The sequence below is a fragment of the Podarcis erhardii genome, assembly GCF_964252035.2.
Source record: "Podarcis erhardii genome assembly, chromosome: 10".
Lineage (NCBI taxonomy): Eukaryota > Metazoa > Chordata > Lepidosauria > Squamata > Lacertidae > Podarcis > Podarcis erhardii.
Window position 1 is genome coordinate 52,171,986 of NC_138500.1, and position 18,814 is coordinate 52,190,799.

General features: G+C 39.3%; 1 protein-coding gene and 1 long non-coding RNA gene across 4 annotated transcripts in view; both read right to left on the reverse strand.

Moving 5' to 3' along the window:
- Positions 1-1,147: 1,147 nt before the first annotated feature.
- The window catches only part of PNPLA8 (patatin like domain 8, phospholipase A2), a 30,588-nt gene continuing 12,921 nt past the window's right edge, over positions 1,148-18,814 (reverse strand). For 2 of the 3 annotated variants that reach the window (XM_081877905.1, XM_081877906.1), the window contains exons 7-10: positions 18,653-18,710; positions 13,429-13,623; positions 4,607-4,802; positions 1,148-2,544 (exon numbers count right to left, since the gene is read on the reverse strand). In XM_081877905.1, the coding sequence (XP_081734031.1) occupies positions 2,270-2,544; positions 4,607-4,802; positions 13,429-13,623; positions 18,653-18,710 (724 nt within the window). In that variant the 3' untranslated portion in view covers positions 1,148-2,269. Of the gene's footprint in view, positions 2,545-4,505; positions 4,531-4,572; positions 4,803-13,428; positions 13,624-18,652; positions 18,711-18,814 lie in introns of those variants that run through there. The other variant, XM_081877907.1, reaches the window with a different exon arrangement.
- Positions 5,949-11,800, reverse strand: LOC309350922. The gene is made up of 2 exons (XR_014160601.1): positions 6,603-11,800; positions 5,949-6,571 (listed from the first exon to the last, which is right to left on the reverse strand). It is a non-coding gene; the product is annotated as an uncharacterized lncRNA (long non-coding RNA).

Consider the following 18,814-nt stretch of genomic DNA (forward strand, 5'->3'; position numbering starts at 1 on the left):
CCCCTTAATTTTTGGAGGGGAAAAAGTGTGTCCTATAGAGCAAAAAATACGGTAGATCTTTTGAAATCAATAGTCGCAGCATACTCTGAATAGGACTTCGTTGGATATAACTCAATGACACACTTAAGAACAGCCCTGCTGATCAGGCCAAAGGTCTATCTAGTCTAGAATTCTGTTCTCACAGTGGCCAACCAGATGGGAAGCCTACAGAAGCAGGACTTGAGTGCAACAGCATTCTGCCACTTGTGATTCTTAGAAGCTGGTACAGTATTCCAAGACATGCTGCCTATGATAGTGGAGGTGGAACATAGCCTCTTTATTCTCAATGAATCTGTCTAATCCTTTTTTAAGAAGCCATCCAAGTTGGTGGCCTTATAGCCACTTAAAATAAGAACCACACTGCTGGATAAACCAAAAAGTTCATCTAGCTGAGAAGGGGACAAGCAGGAATTGAAGGCAAAAATTCTCTCCCAGGGTTGCTCCCCAGACAACTGGTCTACGGAGGCAGAATGTTTCTGAACTTGGAAATTGTATACAGGCGGGAACCATTTTAGGCACGTCTGATTGATGCACAGGTCCTTTTGGAGCCAGAAGGCAGTGGATCAGGGGCAGGCCTGAACAGAGCACGCTTATATGCACTTGACCAATGCACACAGGGGCTAGGAATGGAACCCCCATGCGTAATGTTCGCTGCCTGTATAGCTATCATAACCAACGGCTATGGTCTTTTTAATCCAGTACTAAGAAGCTAACTGACAGCAGTGGTCCATTATTTTTCCAACTAGGTATTTCTGATCTTAACGAAGTGCTTAACCATAGATGTCATTGCTTAAGCCAAATACTTTACATATTGCCAAGTCTGTGTCTGACTACCAAGATCTCACAAACAAGCCTTCCAGGAAGGAGATTTTCAAGGGCGGCATGCAAGGCATTCATGGGGTTTATGAATAAACACAACTTGAGAGCGTTTGAAATCCCCCATTGCCACTTTAGCGTATCAGAATGAACCGTGATTAGCACAGATGAGTCTTTTTTAGAGTTATCTTAAACACTGGTACTGAAGTCATGTTGACTGCTAACTGGAGTATACAAAGTTACACAAGGTTAAAACTCAAGTCTTTGAGCAATTCAGGCACAGAACATGAGGCACATGAGTAAACCTGTTTATTTTATTTTTACCAGTAACTAGACTAGGCTTAGTATACATATCACTAAATAAATCATACAGTACTATGAACATATAAGAAATCATGTTACAAATTTATTTTCTTACTTTCAAGACATGAGTTTGTGTTGTTTTTAGATAGGGAATTACTCTGGAATAGAACCTTTGAACTTAAAAATTCTGAAAAATATAAGTAGGTTGCTACTGTAGACCTTACCGTAATCAGCCAAATACTGATAATGTAAACTGGATAAATTATTGAGACCCAATGCACAATATACAAAGCATTTTAACATTATTTTAAAATACAAAAAAATTGTTGACATGCACAGACTTTGTGATAAGGCAATTAAATTGCCATTAAATAGACGGGATCGCATTTAGTGGCAGTGCCAAGAACCTGCAGAATACTGCAGGTTTATAATACATTGCAATCCAATCTGATATCAGAGTAGTTTTATTTATTCTGGCGTAAGTGCTTTGTAGAGCAGGCTGCCCAGTTGGTTTGTTTCCTCTTCTCACATCAAAAACATTTTTAGTTAACAGGTAAACCACATTTTGTTTTTGTCAACATGATTTTGGTCTGCATTTCCAACACATAACAAAATTTGTGTCCCATAATTGTCACAAATTTAGGCAGACCCTAACAAATGTCAGATAAAAACCCCCAAGCCATACCAGAATTGTACTTCTGAGGAAGTTTAGGAACAGATATCCAATAAAATCTTCACTTCAAGAACTGAAAAAACCAGACATGAATTCTTAGATTCCACTGCATAAGTAGAATGCACCTCCACCAATGCAAAAAGGTGTACGAAGGTCATCATTACCCTCATCCGAATCCTGCAGAAATCTACCTTCAATCTAGCCCAGGGCTCTAGATTGGGGGAACAGGAGGGGAAAGAATAAGAGATTGTGGCAAATTCCCTGTCTGCTTTAAGTGCCATTGATGTGTCATTGCAGACTGAAGTACTTTCCCCCAGCCTATCATGTTCATTATAATCAGAAGTAATTACATAATGACTAATAAATGTTGATCCCTTTTAGCACAGAACGGATTTCTGAAACAAGGTCCACACCTGAGACTTTACAAACTTTACATATTCACAATTTGGAAATAATTGGAAGCCCTTCGTACATGTCAGATTTTAATCTTATCCAGTCGTTAAATTTCTGCAAAGTTGATTTCTCCTGGGCTAATATTTTAGCAGCTTTTTTCAGTTTTTCTTCATTTCTTTCTAAATACCGGATGCCATCAGTCCTCAACTGATTCAGCTTTTCTTTGCGATTTTCATCCAGAGCTATATCTTCATTCATCATAGGATTAAATCTGAAGTAGGTGTCTGGAGGCAGAAGGGCATCCAGCATAGTGTGGACTTCTAGTTTTAAAACCAACACAAGAAAAACAAAACGTTAGTTTGGGAAGACACATGCAAACTTTACTTAAGAATGAGGAAAAGGTTGAGGTGTAGCACCTCCTCCCCAAATTTAAAGAGGTATCTACTTACCATTGTCTTACTTATCAATGATGGCAACCTTACTTTAAAAATATTTATTTGAAAGTAAAACAGTTGTTTTAAAATAAAGCACAGTCTAAGGGAAGCATGCTTCAGCCTGGAATGTGGTACTCAAATAAACTTGGTCAGTAAGTATGTGTACCTGTGGCACTTAATAGCCCATGGTGCTCATATCCGCACAATGAACCAAACATTACCTGGCCCACTGCATCCCCACATTTGTATCAGAGCCACCCCATGAGGCCCATCTTATTTCTGTGATTTTAAGATGTTTTAATGATGTAACTGCTCTGGGACATTAGGGTAAAGGGTAGAATGAGGAAGAAGAAGAAGAAGAAGAAGAAGAAGAAGAAGAAGAAGAAGAATAAGAATGTATTTTTAAGCAGCCAACTCACAGGAAATAATGTATCTTCACCTTTTGACTTTTCTGTTTAGAAGTGAATATTGCACGGTGACATTACTGGCTATGGCTATGTATGTAACTAACCAATCATTACAACAACCCCAGAAGCAGAAAATCACATAATGCCTAGCCCACCATTTGACCAGAAAATCAGAACTCCTTTCATTGTATTCTGACTCCCGTAAATGGGGCAAAAGAGGCTCAGCTGTTACACAATAAATTTTAAAGCCAGGCGATTGTCAACAGTAAGGCACTTCTCTGGCCACAGGAATACAATTTTGGGATTTGGGACACCTTCTGAGTAGCCAAATCCTTGCTGAAATGCTACACCTGGCCCTTTAAGTAATAATAATAGTAGTAATCATCATCATCATCATCATCATCATCATCATCATCATCAGATCTAGAACAACAGGACTGTGAGACACAGTTCTCTTCCCCGGCTCTTCTATGGTCTATGCTAGCCTTTCCCAATATGGTGCCTTCCTTGTGTTGCTAGGTTACAGCTCCCATCAGTCCCAGCCAGCATGGAAGGGGATGCGAGTTGTGGTCCAAAACATATGGACGCCACCAAGATGGCCTTTCTCATAAAATATCTTATATGGATTTCACACTAAAAACAATTACACAACTTCACTTTTAAAAGTCACTTCTTTTAAATTAGTGCCTCTCTTCACAGCAACACAACACGACTATGCAATTTATCTTCTGGTGGTATTCTGTATCAATCCCAGAAGGTTTTCAGTTTTAAAAGAGGCAATGTGTTGCTGGTTCAAGTCAAACAAGTCCTTAAAAATAATTTAGATGAATGTGCAGAATGGAGGGAGATAGTGCTTTCCCACCAATATCAAAATAGGAGATTTAGAATTATGTTGCTACTTAACCACTACTCCCAGCATGCTCAAACCTATACCAGTCCTTGCCACGATTATTTTAATGCTCATTCTGGCATCCCTCTTGAATTTCAAGGCAAGCAACACCTCCATCAGCACTATGGCCCATTTTTAGATATGATGTATTCATCAATCAAAGAGAGCTTAATAACAGCATAATCAAGGTACAGTCTCAAGCAGTTAATTTAAATGCATATTTGGCATGCTTTATCATCAGCTGCCAGCACAATCCTTATTCACCAAATATCCACTGCAATATATTAGTCTGACAAAAAGGCTAAACCTTAAATGTATCAAACACACAGACTCATACACAGACTGATTTAACACAATGCATTCTAATTCTCTTTTTATGCTGGCTTTGTATATGAACTAAACCCCAAATCCTCACATGGATGGCGGGAGATAGGGATTAACAAAATAATCTCAATTTGAACAAAGATTATGAAACATGCCCTTGATGGAAACAGAATGTCCTTTGATGTTTTGACTACTGGTAAATCATTTTTTAACAATATTCATGTATGCTATGCTATTCCTAGTCATGAAAACCTGCATTTTAACTCTTCAAAGAGCTACGAAAAGGCATAATACGAAAGCAAAACAACCTTAGCCAGTAGGTACCAACCTTCAGTATCAGTGGCACTGCTGATGACATTAGTCAATTTAGCTTTCAGACTTGTATAGGTGACGTTAGGTTTCCCTTCATTTTCATATCGACCTGTTCCCAGGGATATTACACACTGCAGTGGAACATTTGGCCAAAGACACTTGCATTCGTGCACTGCTAAAGCTGTAGGATTATTTAAAAGCAGACCTCCATCCTGTGAATAATAAAAAAGGAACAAAAGCAAGGGGTTTGAGCCATTCATAACTATAGGCGTATCATTAAAATATTACAAGATTCAAATAAAAAGTCCCAGTGTTCTGTTTTTATTCGCTTTCTGCCAATACTGAAGCAAGGAAGCTACTTAAAATATACTGCTGCTGTACATGCTCAATTTAATTAGTAATGCTACTCTATGGATTCTATGTTACTGGTAAATTTTGTTTCTAAACATGTACGGTATCAATAGCTTTAGGTAATTTAAACTAAGTAAAATATATACATTAATATTAAACAATCATTCCTTTGATGAAAGCCTCAGGCAGACAGAACAGCCATAGCTTTAGATGAGAGCACAAAACTGTTGAACTATGGAGGCTTCAGTCTACTAGTATACGGTACTGCTCTGTTCAGGGTACCCGTCACTCCGTTGTCCTAGTTCTTCTTATGTTTCTTCCCCAGCATAATGGCCAGCATGTTCAGTCCTTACTGGTCTAAAGCATATGTCCAATGCTTTAAATTTTAATCATAATAAAACAGATATTGAATAAGTTTGTACATAAACTACTGCATGGACACTTCTTTTGCACATATATATATTGATTGCAGTTACAAGCCTAGAATATAAGCCAAATAGGCTTTTGAGACATTTATTTCTACTAGTTCAACAGGACCTATGTTGATCCTTTCAGAAACCTACAAAAAAATTTTGTTTTGCAGGGAGTGCTTGTAGCCTTTTAGCAGCTGGCAACAGAATCATATTTTAGTGGTCCAAGACACTGCAAACAAACATTTCCACATAAAATATTAAAGAGTTCTTTGTGCACAAATACATAAATTGTCTGCTGAAACCCTGCTGGAGCTATAGTTGTGCCTCCTATCCTCCAGCAAAAAAGCAAAAAAATTAATAATAATTTTGCACCCTAGTGTGATGGGAGTAGCTTTTCTCCAATAATGGCACTGACATTTTTTGAGGGAGGGGGCAGAACTACCCATACAACCAACTGCAGGTATTGCTGTCTATGAAACAGGCTCTGAAATTTAGATCACTTTCCTCCTTGAGATCGTAATATGCAAAACCAAATTCTGTTTCCAAAGACATGCAAAGAGAAGTGTTGTTGGTTTTTCCATGGGACTAAATAAAAACTGTTCTAATTCTAAATTTATCACATCACACCACAAGAATATCCAAATCACATCTACTTAATATATTGTTCAAACTGCAGTCCAATGAATTCTTTATTGAAAACAGAAACTCCTTTTTTCCACAGCTGCAGTAGATAAAGCAGATCATTGGCCTGTTGAGAAAGTCCTTTGGTTAAGCTTTCAATACAATCTACAAAAGCTTTTTGAACTCTTTCTGGACCAATTAGTATATTGGTCAGCAGAAGTAAGAAGAACAGTAGCCTCTTAGTGCACATTTTAAAATTTTGGCTAAAATCAGATTTCGCCTCAGCACCCATAGTAAACACTGTGTTTGCTCTATGAATAAGTCTACTGAATTCAGTTTAATGCCCTGGTTCTTTTAAAGCTGAAGATAGTAAATATTAGCAGCAGCATCCACTTGGGATATGTAACATTTAATTTTAAGCAGACCAGATTCATATAACTCTACATCATATGTGCTACAACAGTCTAAAGGCATGATCCTGCAAAGACCTTTTAAGGCCTACTGATGGCAAAAAGTCACATTCCACCCAACAGTTGTGAAAGGGACAGGAAAGACAGCTAAGGCCTCTCGGTCGGCCTGGCTAGGGCCAACTGCCACTAGGGCTGCCCCTAATGAAACTGACCCCACCAGTGGCCATTCTGTCTGGGTTACCATAGCACCACCACACGGTACAATGCTACGAGTTTTAAGAAGCATGTAAAACTATCAAATCCTAATGTATTTTCGTTATATAGAACACAGGAAAACCTAAATGGACAAAAGCTACACAGCTTTCATATGAGCTTGTTAAATGGATGTTTGCATCTGCAAAAGGCAGATGGCCAACTTGTGCTCAAAAGGGCAAACAAGAGTTCACAAAAGCTCAGTTTTGAACATTTAATGTATTGCGGCTTTGCTTATGCTCTAACTGCAGTTTCTATTTGCTTTCGTAAATACAGAACATAACTGAGGATCTATTTAACTACAGTCTGATCATTTGTTTAACGCTTTGCATCGCTAAAGGTTAAAGCTGAGTTTAAAATTTCAGACGAGTAGACCAACCACATAATGGCATCTTTAAATCTCATATCCCTAGATACTTTAAAGTGTAGAAAAATCGTTATGATGGATGCCCGTCTCTTTGAACTGAACGATCTAGCAACAGCCATATGAAGTGTATGCACAAGCCTTGGATTTTATTCAACTGCGTGGCAACTGGCCAAAATTGACAAGCACTTCATTCCATTTATTCTCTTTTCACTTCTCATGTTGCCTTTCCTTGCCCTCTATTTTGTCTTCCCTGCTCCCTATTTATTCTTATTCCAACTGCAAGTTTCTCTCTTCACTAGTCCCCAAATATACATAAGCCACCCCTGCCTCTCTTTGTACTCTTGCATTCTTACATTGATCCCTTGCCCCGCTGTTGCCATAAGCACACTGGGAACATTTAAAATGTTTTATGCCACTTTTGGCTGTGAATTAAATTCAAATTTAATGCTTTGACAAAAAAAGAAAAAAAGTATTTGACAGCCATTGCAATCGTCAACACAGAGCTTTGATCTCCAGGCCCTTTCTGGTATAAAAGTATCTGCTTATTTTTAGATTGCGACTTCTAAATGTCAGACTGGCAACTGCCAAAGGAATTTATCTATGCCACTTTTTTATTATTATTTAAGAACTTTTTTTTTAAAGTGTGAAAGAAACAAATTATGGGGCACTGTTACTTCTAACTTAGCTTTGTTTGTTCCTTGCCAGATCAAAGACAAGGTTTTCCTTTCTCTTTCTCTCTTTTTTAAAATAGAAGTTCCATGTTATGTGCTTTACTCAAAACATGTACATGGCAGTAAAGAGACAGAAACCTAAAAGTTAAATCCCACTGAGATCCCTTCTTTAAAAACTTGCATTTCTTCCTTTAAGCGCTATCCTGATTTCCTTCTCCCTTTCTCACAAAGTGCTGCAGACCTCCCTGCTGTTCATAGTGGGTGATGGGGAGGACATTACTTAATATGCATGATTTTCAGACATTGCTGGGAATTTTACCAGTTGTCTTCTTTAAGATTTCAGAGCTCACACACTCAAGAAAATAGAATTCTATTCTTCCTATTTAGTATTTTACCGCCTAGTCTAGGACAACTGGTGGCAGCACTTTTTAGAACGTTCTGTTGGTACTGGAATATTTGGTACTGTAACAAGTGGCATCAGGACACCTTTTGCAACAAAAACCAGGGCAAAATACATCCATCCTAAACTCAACAGGAGACTACTAATTAAGACTTTAAAATCTTGTTACTCATTTTCAACAGCACTGTACATGTAAAGCCTATTGTGCATTTTCTTTTTCAATAAAAAGCCGGAATTTCAAGTTACACTGTACCAGGCACTTTCTTCCTTTTCCTAAAACACAGGTTTTTTTACTTTGACACAGTGAAGTTATGTGAACTGAGTCCCATGGCACTGAAAGATGCGATTTAGCAAAGCCAATTCCAATACTTGGAGTTTGCTAGCTCCATAGCAACCATTTCACCTCAATGCCTGCGCAGACATGCTTTGCATTTCGAGTTCATTTTCACAGACTTGCTCTGTTTACCTTCATTGTGCTTGTGAAAAAGAAAACTCCAAACTAGCCAAGGGAATATTCACTTACAGAATTGTTCTATTTAAAAATTAAATTCAGCATCGAAATATGAATATTGGGCTTCTGCTATACGCAGAAGGCGTTTTTAAAATTGCTGTCTTCTGAGAATTTTAGCACTTTCTTTTGTCTGATAAATATAGGATAAAACAGTCAAGGTAAAGTATTAATGGAATGACATTCTTGATTACAGGAGCATCTTTCAATCACTCCACTGAATTGTGGGTTTTTATTTATATAAACAAATTACGACTGATCTTTAACATTTATTGGTATGCCTTGGACTCCCATAAAAGCTGTGTGTTCAATAAACACTCATTTAGCACAAAAGATGTGCTTTTGCATCACTTAAGACTTACAACCATTTCTATAGTATTTAAAATGGGAATTAATACTTGAACAACAGCAGAAAAATGACACCACCACAATACTAAACAGAAAAGAGCATTTCAGGGAAAAGAAAGGACATTAGTTCAGGTTGTCTTTAAAATTGGGCAAAGCCAAAGTCTGTACTTAACTGTCTTAGCTACAGAGTTCTAGTTTCCACTCTCTGTTCACTAGTGTCACCAAATCACAGTTGTGACACCCTGGAGTTCCAAGTTTACACCTCTCTCGTTTTTGACGGCAAGCACAATATTGCCTCTAAACAGATGAGTGAGGAATAAAAAGCATCTCTGGACTACACTGCAAAGAGGTATTAAGGGTACCAAAACCATGTCTGGGTTAGCAGCTGACAATCCCATCCCAATTCCATAGCTGCCCTCAACGCACACAGTTCTATTCCCTGCCAATTTCCAGTACTGGAATTTAATACCATGGCAGAAAGGCATGGGAGACATTCCTGGGAGAAAGCACTCTTATCATGTTCCAGTATTCATACCCAGCTTAAGTCCTGTTACTAGAAAATGGCCAAGCAGATGAAATCAAGCACCCTTAGCTCCATGCCACAAATAGTAGAAGGTCCCACCCCCCTCCATGTCTATCAATTTTTAAAAACTTGAGCCCGTGATATGATAGAAATGCTTCTTGTGTTTTGTTAATCTCCAATGATATTTCAAAAATTATCCTATGTATCTGACACAGTGATCCTAAGAGTGAAGCATGGGCATAACAGGAAAGACCTTGCATAAAATCTTAAAATTCTCATGTGGATATAAAGTCTACTGATAAAGGCAAGAGAAAGGAACAAAAACAACATTTGATTGTACATATGTTGGAAACAGGCTCCCAGTTACTGTTATGAAACTAAAGCTTTGAAAACATTTCATCAAGGGTCACACTCTTCCTTGTCCTATATGCTCATCCTAATACAATTGTTTTACACATATGGAATTATTTAATCATTCTTAATTTTTGTTATGTATGGAGTCCTTTTTACATATGGAGGTTTATTATTATCTTTTTTTTAACCGTGAAATTGTTTCAAGGTATTTTATGGGAAGCAATTCATAAAAGGACTCAAAGAAATACAAGTTGCGACAAAATTATATTGGGCTTGCTTGCCAAAAGAATTAATTCTTCTTCGTGTCAGGAGCCAGTTGCCATTTTGTACGGCAGAGGAACATATAACACTAATCCAGGGTAGCTAGCATGATGCTTTCCAGATGCAGTTGAACTACAGTCCCATCATCCCTGACCACTGGCTGCAGCTGCTCAGAGTTGCTGGACTCTCCTTCATTGGAGGATTTAAAGCAGAGATTGGATGGTCATCTGCCATGGATGCTTTAGCTGAGATTCCTGCATTGCAGGGGGTTGGACTAGATGGCCCTTGTGGGTGCCTTCCAATTCTATGACTCCATGAAGCCCAACACCTAGAAAACTCTGACAGTATCTATCGAACACCAGTATGAAAATGAGTTTAGTTGTGTAACATGCAGTCAATGCAGGAAGTATTCTAAGCAGATGGCAGATTATAAAAGGTGTTACAAAGAGAAAAATACTGGCAGCTGTTGCAGCGACTGTGACAATAAAATTTAAGTACAGCAATCCAGTGTCTTGTACCATGCAGGGAACTCGAGAACAAGAGAAGGGGAGTGGATTGGAAGGTTTTACTACATCCTAAGTGGTCTGATCTCACCCCCCTCCCCATTCTTCCAGAGAAATACTTTTTCAAGCACAAGGGGAAATAAATCAGGGCTTTTGGAAAAACAACAACAAAGCAGCATATCTATACTATCCTGCTTGCCTGGAAGATAATGCTTCCCAAGATTTGTTCTGAAGCACTGTTCACTTCTGAGTCACAATAAAAAAAACCCCAAAATACAAAATGTTCCTCGCTGCGGAAGTTAAGTCTTCATGAGTTGGAAGGTAACAGGAACTGTGACCCTTAAATGTAACAGTTGAAAACAGATCTTGAGTAAAGCCTATTCTCTTTGTATCACAAGCCCCCTTTTAAGATCTGAACAGCACAGGGCTTTCCTATGCCTTTAGCAGCTGCTTGCAACATTTTGAGAGATGTAGCATTTCCCCCCTTTTATCTACTTGTTTCATATACCACAGAATCCCAGCCCTGCCACAATCCAGAGATCACTGATCATTATTTATACCTCCCGGTGGGTGGTATTTCAGTCTATACTGGCTAATTGCTGTCTGGGTTGTTGAGAAAGTTCACTGGCCACAACAGTTCTATTTATTGACAGGTTGGAAGAAGGAGCAGCGTCTGTAACACTCTTTGCATCAATCTGCATGTGCTACGGGAATGCAGATTCTCTTAACTTCTCCTTCTTCATAACCAACTTGAACTATAGACAAACCATATAAGCCTAGGAGTGCATGCATTAAGTATGTTAAGAAAAATGTATAAAATACGTTAAGTGATGCAATAATGAATAATGATATGCCTTGCATGGTCATTTGTCATGCTGGCTAAGGCTGTTGGGAGTCCAATGACATTTAGATTGCCACAGGTTTCCCAGCCCTGCCATATAGAACTAACCGCCACGTATCCTTAAAGCTTTTCTTCAGAAACCACCGTTTGTAAACATCACTTGATTTTAAACAAAACTGCTACCTACTACAAAAAGCAAATGTGAACAAATTGATAACAGAAACAAGCAGGAAAATAAATTAAGTAGCGACAGAGACAAGTATTAACAACAAATATCTCTTTAAGAGCTTCATCATTCAGAGTGCCTTCAGGGGTCTCTAGAGCAGCCATTGCGTAAAGCTGGCATTGCCACCAAAGAAGTCCTCTTGCAGACAGACTCCTGCTGAGCTTCAGTCAACAAGGGCACTCAGAGAGAGGATCACAGCTACTGAACTGAGAGCACAAGGGAGTATATACAGTGGACGCTCAGGTTGCGAATGTGATCCGTTTGAGAGGAACGTTCACAACCTGCAGCAGGCTGCGATTCAGCGCTTCTGCGCTTGCACGACCACCAAAACCCAGAAGTAACCCATTCTGGTACTTCTGGGTTTTGGCGCGTCTGTAACCTGAAAAAACGCAAACCTGAAGCGTCTGTAACCTGAGGTATGACTGTACAGGGGAAGACAAGAACCTAGGGTCGAAGCAGTTTGAAGGCTTTGCTAGCTAGGAATCAGCACACTGCCCCAAGAAAAATTCCATTGCTGAACAGACTGCATGCAAATATGGAGAACAAACGGAGCTATTAATTTAGTTCTATGCAACAGAGATCCGGGGGAGGCTGCTGCAGGGAAAAGGAAGGAGAAAGTGGTGAAGTGATTTTCTCCAATTCCCCCTTCTTTCTGCAACCCACCAACACCCCAACAGAGCATCTTCTCAGGGGGCAAAGGAGGAATTAACAAAAGTAATTCCCGATCCTTAAGTGGGAGGATAACACAAACAGAAAACCATCAACGGGATCTCTGGGCCGAACCCTCTGTGTCTAGTTCAACTAAAACTTAATCACATTTCAGCTGAATTTAGTCTATGGCTAAGATACCTTTCAAAGTAATCACTATTTATTGTTAACTTGATAATTTGATATTTATCTTTCATATTTATAAACACTGTTGTCACGTCTGTTTGTTTTAGCTTTGCGCTGCATTTTAGTGCCGCAATTTTATTTCATCCTGTCTTCTATAAATTGCAAGCCATCTTGAGGTTCCTGTTGGGAGGTGGGATATATATATATTTCAAAATGAACAGAATTCTAAGAGCGGTTTCCATTTTTCTTTTAGGGGAAAAATGCCATACTGCTGGTCTGGTTTTCATGCCCCTTCCTCACTGAAATCTCTTTTAGCAAATTAGCAACATATGAAGCAGCCGTAAGACTCTCAATATTGTCACACATCAAAGGACTGGTATACTTAATAAACTGGTTCATTAGGCAGGAGGCAGAACTAAATGCAATGAATTTTTAATGCCACATATCAAAGGACTCTTCCATTCAATGAAAACATTAATTAGCATCAGCATACAACTCTCACAGCAGTTGCCCTGGCATTAAAGTTTGTCAGCATACCTTGAAACACGCAGGGCTTTGCTAGAGATCACAGAACTATGAAACCTTTATTGTAAGGTTAAGCAATTCACCAAAATCAGAAGACTCTTTGAACTACTGAAATCAATACTGCAGTATGAACAGTGAATAGTGTTTCACTGCCTGAATTCATGGCAAGGAGCCATGGTTAAACTTGCTTCCCTAGTGCACATGCTCTTATCATACATATGTACCATATGTCTAAATCATGCCTGCGTCATATAAGGTACATACATAAGGCTCACTTTAAAGCAATATGTGAAATCAGCTGCAGTCTTGTTTGATAGTATTTGCTGTTAAATAATTAATCCCATTTTAACTCCCATTCTCCCCTAGATCAATTTTGTCTAGAAAGAAATCTAATTATTATTATTTAAAGAAAAGCAACATTACAACCAACCTGATGAAGGTCATGGCCCAGCGCATACTCCTGGAAGTAACCTGGTGCAGCAGATGATGCTCTGATAGCTTGCCATAATTTATACTGGCAACTTCCAGGATAGTGAGACTTGACTCCGGGAAGGTGATTGTAATTTCTAAATACAAAGGCTTTCAACGGTGTCCCTCTGCTTACAATGGTGCTTACTGCAGCCACCTGACAAGAACAGGGAAACAAAACATTAAATGAAGCCTATAACTGTTTCCTATGACTTCAGTGGTTAGAAATCGGACACATACACCTTATTAGACAAACTTTATTTTCACACTCAGTTATATAACAATGTTGATGGTCAGGTGTCTTAAATGGTCTTATCAGTCTAACACTTTGATTAGAGGATGCCATAATAGTTAAGGTTTTATAGAAGTGCTTCAGTAGTTTAAAGTACACACAAGAGAAAATATTTACTGATCAATGGGGAAAATGTAACACATGGCACTTGTTATGAACAGTTAACTGATATTTGACAGCCCCCATCACCTGAATTTTGGAGAAGGAAAAGATATAGAATAGAAATCAACCACACAGTCAGAAGATGGCAGGAAAATGTAAATACCCCAACACTTTATCACATTTGAAGATTTTAGATTGGAAATTTATTACACAAGCATAAAGTGAGTGATAATTCATAAAGACTTCATCATATGCTTTGATAAGAAATAAATTGCTCAAACCAACTAACTCCATTATCATACAGTATCTTGAAACACTGCAGTTTGTGAAGGTAAAATAATTTGCAAAAACTTTTAGAGATTACTTAGCAACTTTATTTTGGGGGGATATTTGGTAATGTAAGGAAAGCAGATTAGCTTATGGCAGCTTCACTGATGCAAATCTATGAAAAAGGTTAACCTAGCTGAAAAAGGTTAACCCAGCTCAGGGGTCCCCAACCTACGGCCAACGGAGGCTGTTTAACTGGCCCACGAGCCACCCCCGAACCGAGCCGCCCGTTTGGCGGGTCCCCATGCGATGCACTAAACCGGGCACAGCGCAGCGCGGGGACTCTCTTCTGCGGCTCCAGAAATCACTTCTGCGAATGCCCAAACACCAGAAATCGCGTCTGAGCATGTCCACGGCACCGGAAATCACTTCTGCGCATGCTCAGACGCTGAAAATCACTTCTTCACAGGGGCAATTTTTTGGCATCTGGGCACACACAGAAGCGATTTCCGGCGCCATGGACATGCGCAGATGCGATCTTCAGCATTGCGCTGCACCAGCCCGGCCCACGGAGGATCTCCGCAGGAGTGATCCGGCTGATGCCCGGTAACCCTTGCCGACCCCTGACCTAGCTAATAGAGATTCTAATTATTTTGGGGGCTTTCTGTTAAGTAAACAGCAACGAAAGAACCCCAAGGTTCTGAGTTTTCTTTTCCCCCCTTTCTGTTCCCAATTGCTCTTCCCCATCTTGTATTTTAGATTGCAAAGCCGAGGGCAGGGGCAATTTTATTACTGTTCACATTAACCCACTCTAAGGGATAAAAATACTTGAAATGAATAAAATATTTTAAATCACTAACACACTTTTTTGCTTTTATTTCATAGTTAAAACTGTAAATAATGTGGGCAATGCAACACTAAAAGCTACCATAAGACTAGCAATCTTCCAAGTATTCTGTAGACAGAATCATTTTGAATATCTGCCTCTTAGAAAGCAAGGTAAGATTTGGAAAATCATTCACTAGGTTTTGTGTTCACAGTTCTTACATCTTCTTAAGTTGCATTTATACAGTAGTGACCAGTTCTGTGTTCATAAAACCCTTAGCCCTTTTAGTATTGGCTAAGTTCTAAAATCTTCCTGGATGTTTTAATTGTGTATTGACAAATGTATTTGTATTTTTTTTTTCTGACTGACAGTCGAATAAAAATGTTGTTGTTGTTGTTGTTATTATTGTGTTCATAAAACAGAATGATGGAGCTGAATACAATAAGATTGTTAAGTTGCTAAATTACCTAAAGGCAAGCAGAATGAATAATTCCCACATTTAACATGCTTAGAAATATATTAAATTACGGTAATGTCCCCCCACCCCCAAGAAAGGCTTCTTTTAACCTCCTACACAAGTATGCAGGTTTCCACCCCAGAACAATTCTAAGAACTAAACATATAAGAGAGATTTATAGGTTAATGGAAGACTTTCTAAACAGTAACTCTGTTTCAGATATTACCGTTAACAGTGAGTGCAATACTATTTCCTATCATGGAAAAATTAGCATTAGAAATGTTTGAGATCTTTATACCGTGATGCACACAGCTCAAATATCATCTTTTAAATTGTTACTCTTAACAAGTCAGTGGGTGTATATTTCTATTTGTATCCCATTTAAGAACTTTCCTTTGTTTGAGAAATCGTGACTCAAGCACTTAAACCCTGCCTTTATGCTATTGTCGTACTGTTTTTCTCTGCCCAATTACAAAGTAAAATCATTCTATTTTAAAAATAGCTTAAAAAACATAAGAATTCTCACATGCAAAGCTGAAATGATCGCTCATGAGGTATATTCCTTGGCTATGACAAAGGCAGTGTATAGAATTGTACATTTCTAGATGGTGCTAACACAAACCAATGCTCTTCAGTATTTAATGATGCAAACCAAATTCACCCTACCTGTACAGAGACCCTGAGCCCTGGAGGTAGAGTGAACTCTCTCTGCTAGAGTGTTCAATTCTAAAGCCACCATTGATTTGCAAAGCAACAGAAAGTAACAGGAGCCTAGGAAAAGCCAATATGAATCAGAGTCTTCAATATCAGACCACCCACTCCACTCTTCCTTATTGACTACAATCAGGTCTGTATCTTGATCTTCTGGGGAAGAAAACTATTGCTGGAGAACAATACTACTGCTGAGAAGCAGGGCTTGAGTACTTATTAAGAGCTTCCCCACGGTTTAAAAAGTGAGGATCTGGAGAAGAAGCATCCCTGCTTTCAGCAAAAACCACAGATGCAGAAGTAACCACTGCTGATAGTTGAGAGGCTGAAGTACTACAGATTGAGGGAGCCCCAGCGCTCGTGAAAAACTGAGAACTTGAAACAGGTTATGCTTCTGACATCTGGGCATTTGAAGCGGGCTGAGAAGGGGTAATAAAATCCTTTGCCACAGCCTGCAGTCAGGAGTAAAAGGAAGCTGCTGATCCTGAACATTTAGGTTGCCAGACATATTGCTGCACCGTTGAAATGAGCCACTGCTAGACTGGGACATAATAGGCAAGCCAGCACCCACTTGGGGCTGAGAAGGAGAAACAGGCAAACCAGCACCCATTTGTGGGTGCTGGAAAAGCCCTTCGTCGGGGAAGAAGAAAAACTGAGGAATTCCTCTGTAGAGGATGGGAGAGCTGAAAAGCTACAGTGGTACCGCAGGTTAAGAACTTAATTCGTTCTGGAGGTCTGTTCTTAACCTGAAACTGTTCTTAACCTGAAGCTCCACTTTAGCTAATGGGGCCTCCTGCTGCTGCCGCTCCACTGCCGTGTGATTTCTGTTCTCATCCTGAAGCAAAGTTCTTAACCCGAGGTACTATTTTTGGGTTAGCGGAGTCTGTAACCTGAAGCGTCTGTAACCTGAAGTGTCTGTAACCCGAGGTACCACTGTATGTCCTTCTTCCCCCTCAGAAGGTTCTTCTGACTCTGTGTGAGGCACACCTGGCCAGCTCTGAAGATAGAGCAGCAGGTCTTCTATGCATGGCTGCATTAAGATCAGCATTGAAGATCAGTTTCCCTCAATATATTCACCTTGGTCAGGACTGAAGGAGTAGAAGGGCCAAGTCTAGCCCTTAAAGCCAGGGGTAGAAAATCCTAATACTGAATCTTAAGTCTTCCTGATGCCAGGCAAACACATGTTTACTCAGTTAGACCATTTAAAAGTGATTTATCTTGTTGACCATTTGCTGAGAGTTCTGGAAGAGCTGCTCTCTGTCTCAAAGGTCTTTTCCACCAGGCCTGAGATGGCGGGGCCCTGACTGACTCCAGCTACAAAAGCTGAGGCTGTTGAACAGACTCTTAGGCTAGGGTGTTGTTTGGGGGATTTTTTTGCTTGGAAGAAGGGTTGTTGCTGTTAGTTTTTTGTAATTTTTAACTTATTATTTATGACTACTTTTGTTATGTTGTAGGTTTTATTTCCCCATGTTATAAGGCAGAGTTTGAACTGAGGAAAGGCAGAATACAAATAAAATTGTATCTGTATGTATGTATATTGTTGAACTGCTTTGTTGTCCTGCTGTTTAAGCAGTATTTTGGAACATTTTTGCATTGTTTTAATTTTTGTTTACATATTTATTGTAAGTGTCCTCAGAAGTTGTAAAACTAAAGGACTGTAACTAGATGTTTCATTACAGCCCAGATCTTAAATAGGTACTAGAAATAAATCACATGACTCAGGTACAGGACAATCATGCCTTGCCCCATTATAGCTGGTTTTGTAACAAGCTATTCCAGGCTCATAAGACAGGGATTGGATCATGGCAAAATATGAGGTGGAAATCCTTTCGCCCAATACCAAGTATTTGTTGTTGTTGTTGTTTAGTCGTGTCCAACTCTTCGTGACCCCATGGACCAGAGTACGCCAGGGACTCCTGTCTTCCACTGCCTCCCGCAGTTTGGTCCGACTCATGCTGGTAGCTTCAAGAACACTGTCCAACCATCTCGTCCTCTGTCGTCCCCTTCTCCTAGTGCCCTCAATCTTTCCCAACATCAGGGTCTTTTCCAGGGAGTCTTCTCTTCTCATGAGGTGGCCAAAGTATTGGAGCCAAGTATTGTATAAATACCAAGTATTTAGGGTTAAAGAAAGACAGTGGCCAGGGAACCTCTTCCTTGGTTTTCTTCCTGTCACTCTCTCCCCACTGACAACTGCTTGCTTAGAGGACACAACTAGAATCGTGTTCATATTGAACTTTGCAAGTGACTGACCAAGAAAGTTAGGAATCTAGGTGGCTAGTTTAGAATTTGTCAGATTCAGGAACACATTTTTACTTTTTAACTTCCAATGACCATTCACTGGATTAATGTGCCTACAGACTTAAATTCTGTACCCATTTGCCTGTTTAAATGCCCATTTCCTACATGAGCACTGAGAAAAGAGTTCTAAAACAAAGATGAACAATACTTAATAGAAATGTTGTGCAACACATGTTTAAACAATCTTACATGCTTGCAGTAGATTAAAAAAAAAAAACCTGATCAAGTACACTGACCTTAGGACATCTGGGATTTCTGGCTGTTTCAATCATAACATCTGATCCCATTCTCTCTCTATGGAAAAAGGACAAAACATGACAAGTTACGATTTATTGTTTTTAATATGCTGTCTGCCATTTTTAAAAATATTTCTAAAGAAATACAGCTGCCCTGATCTT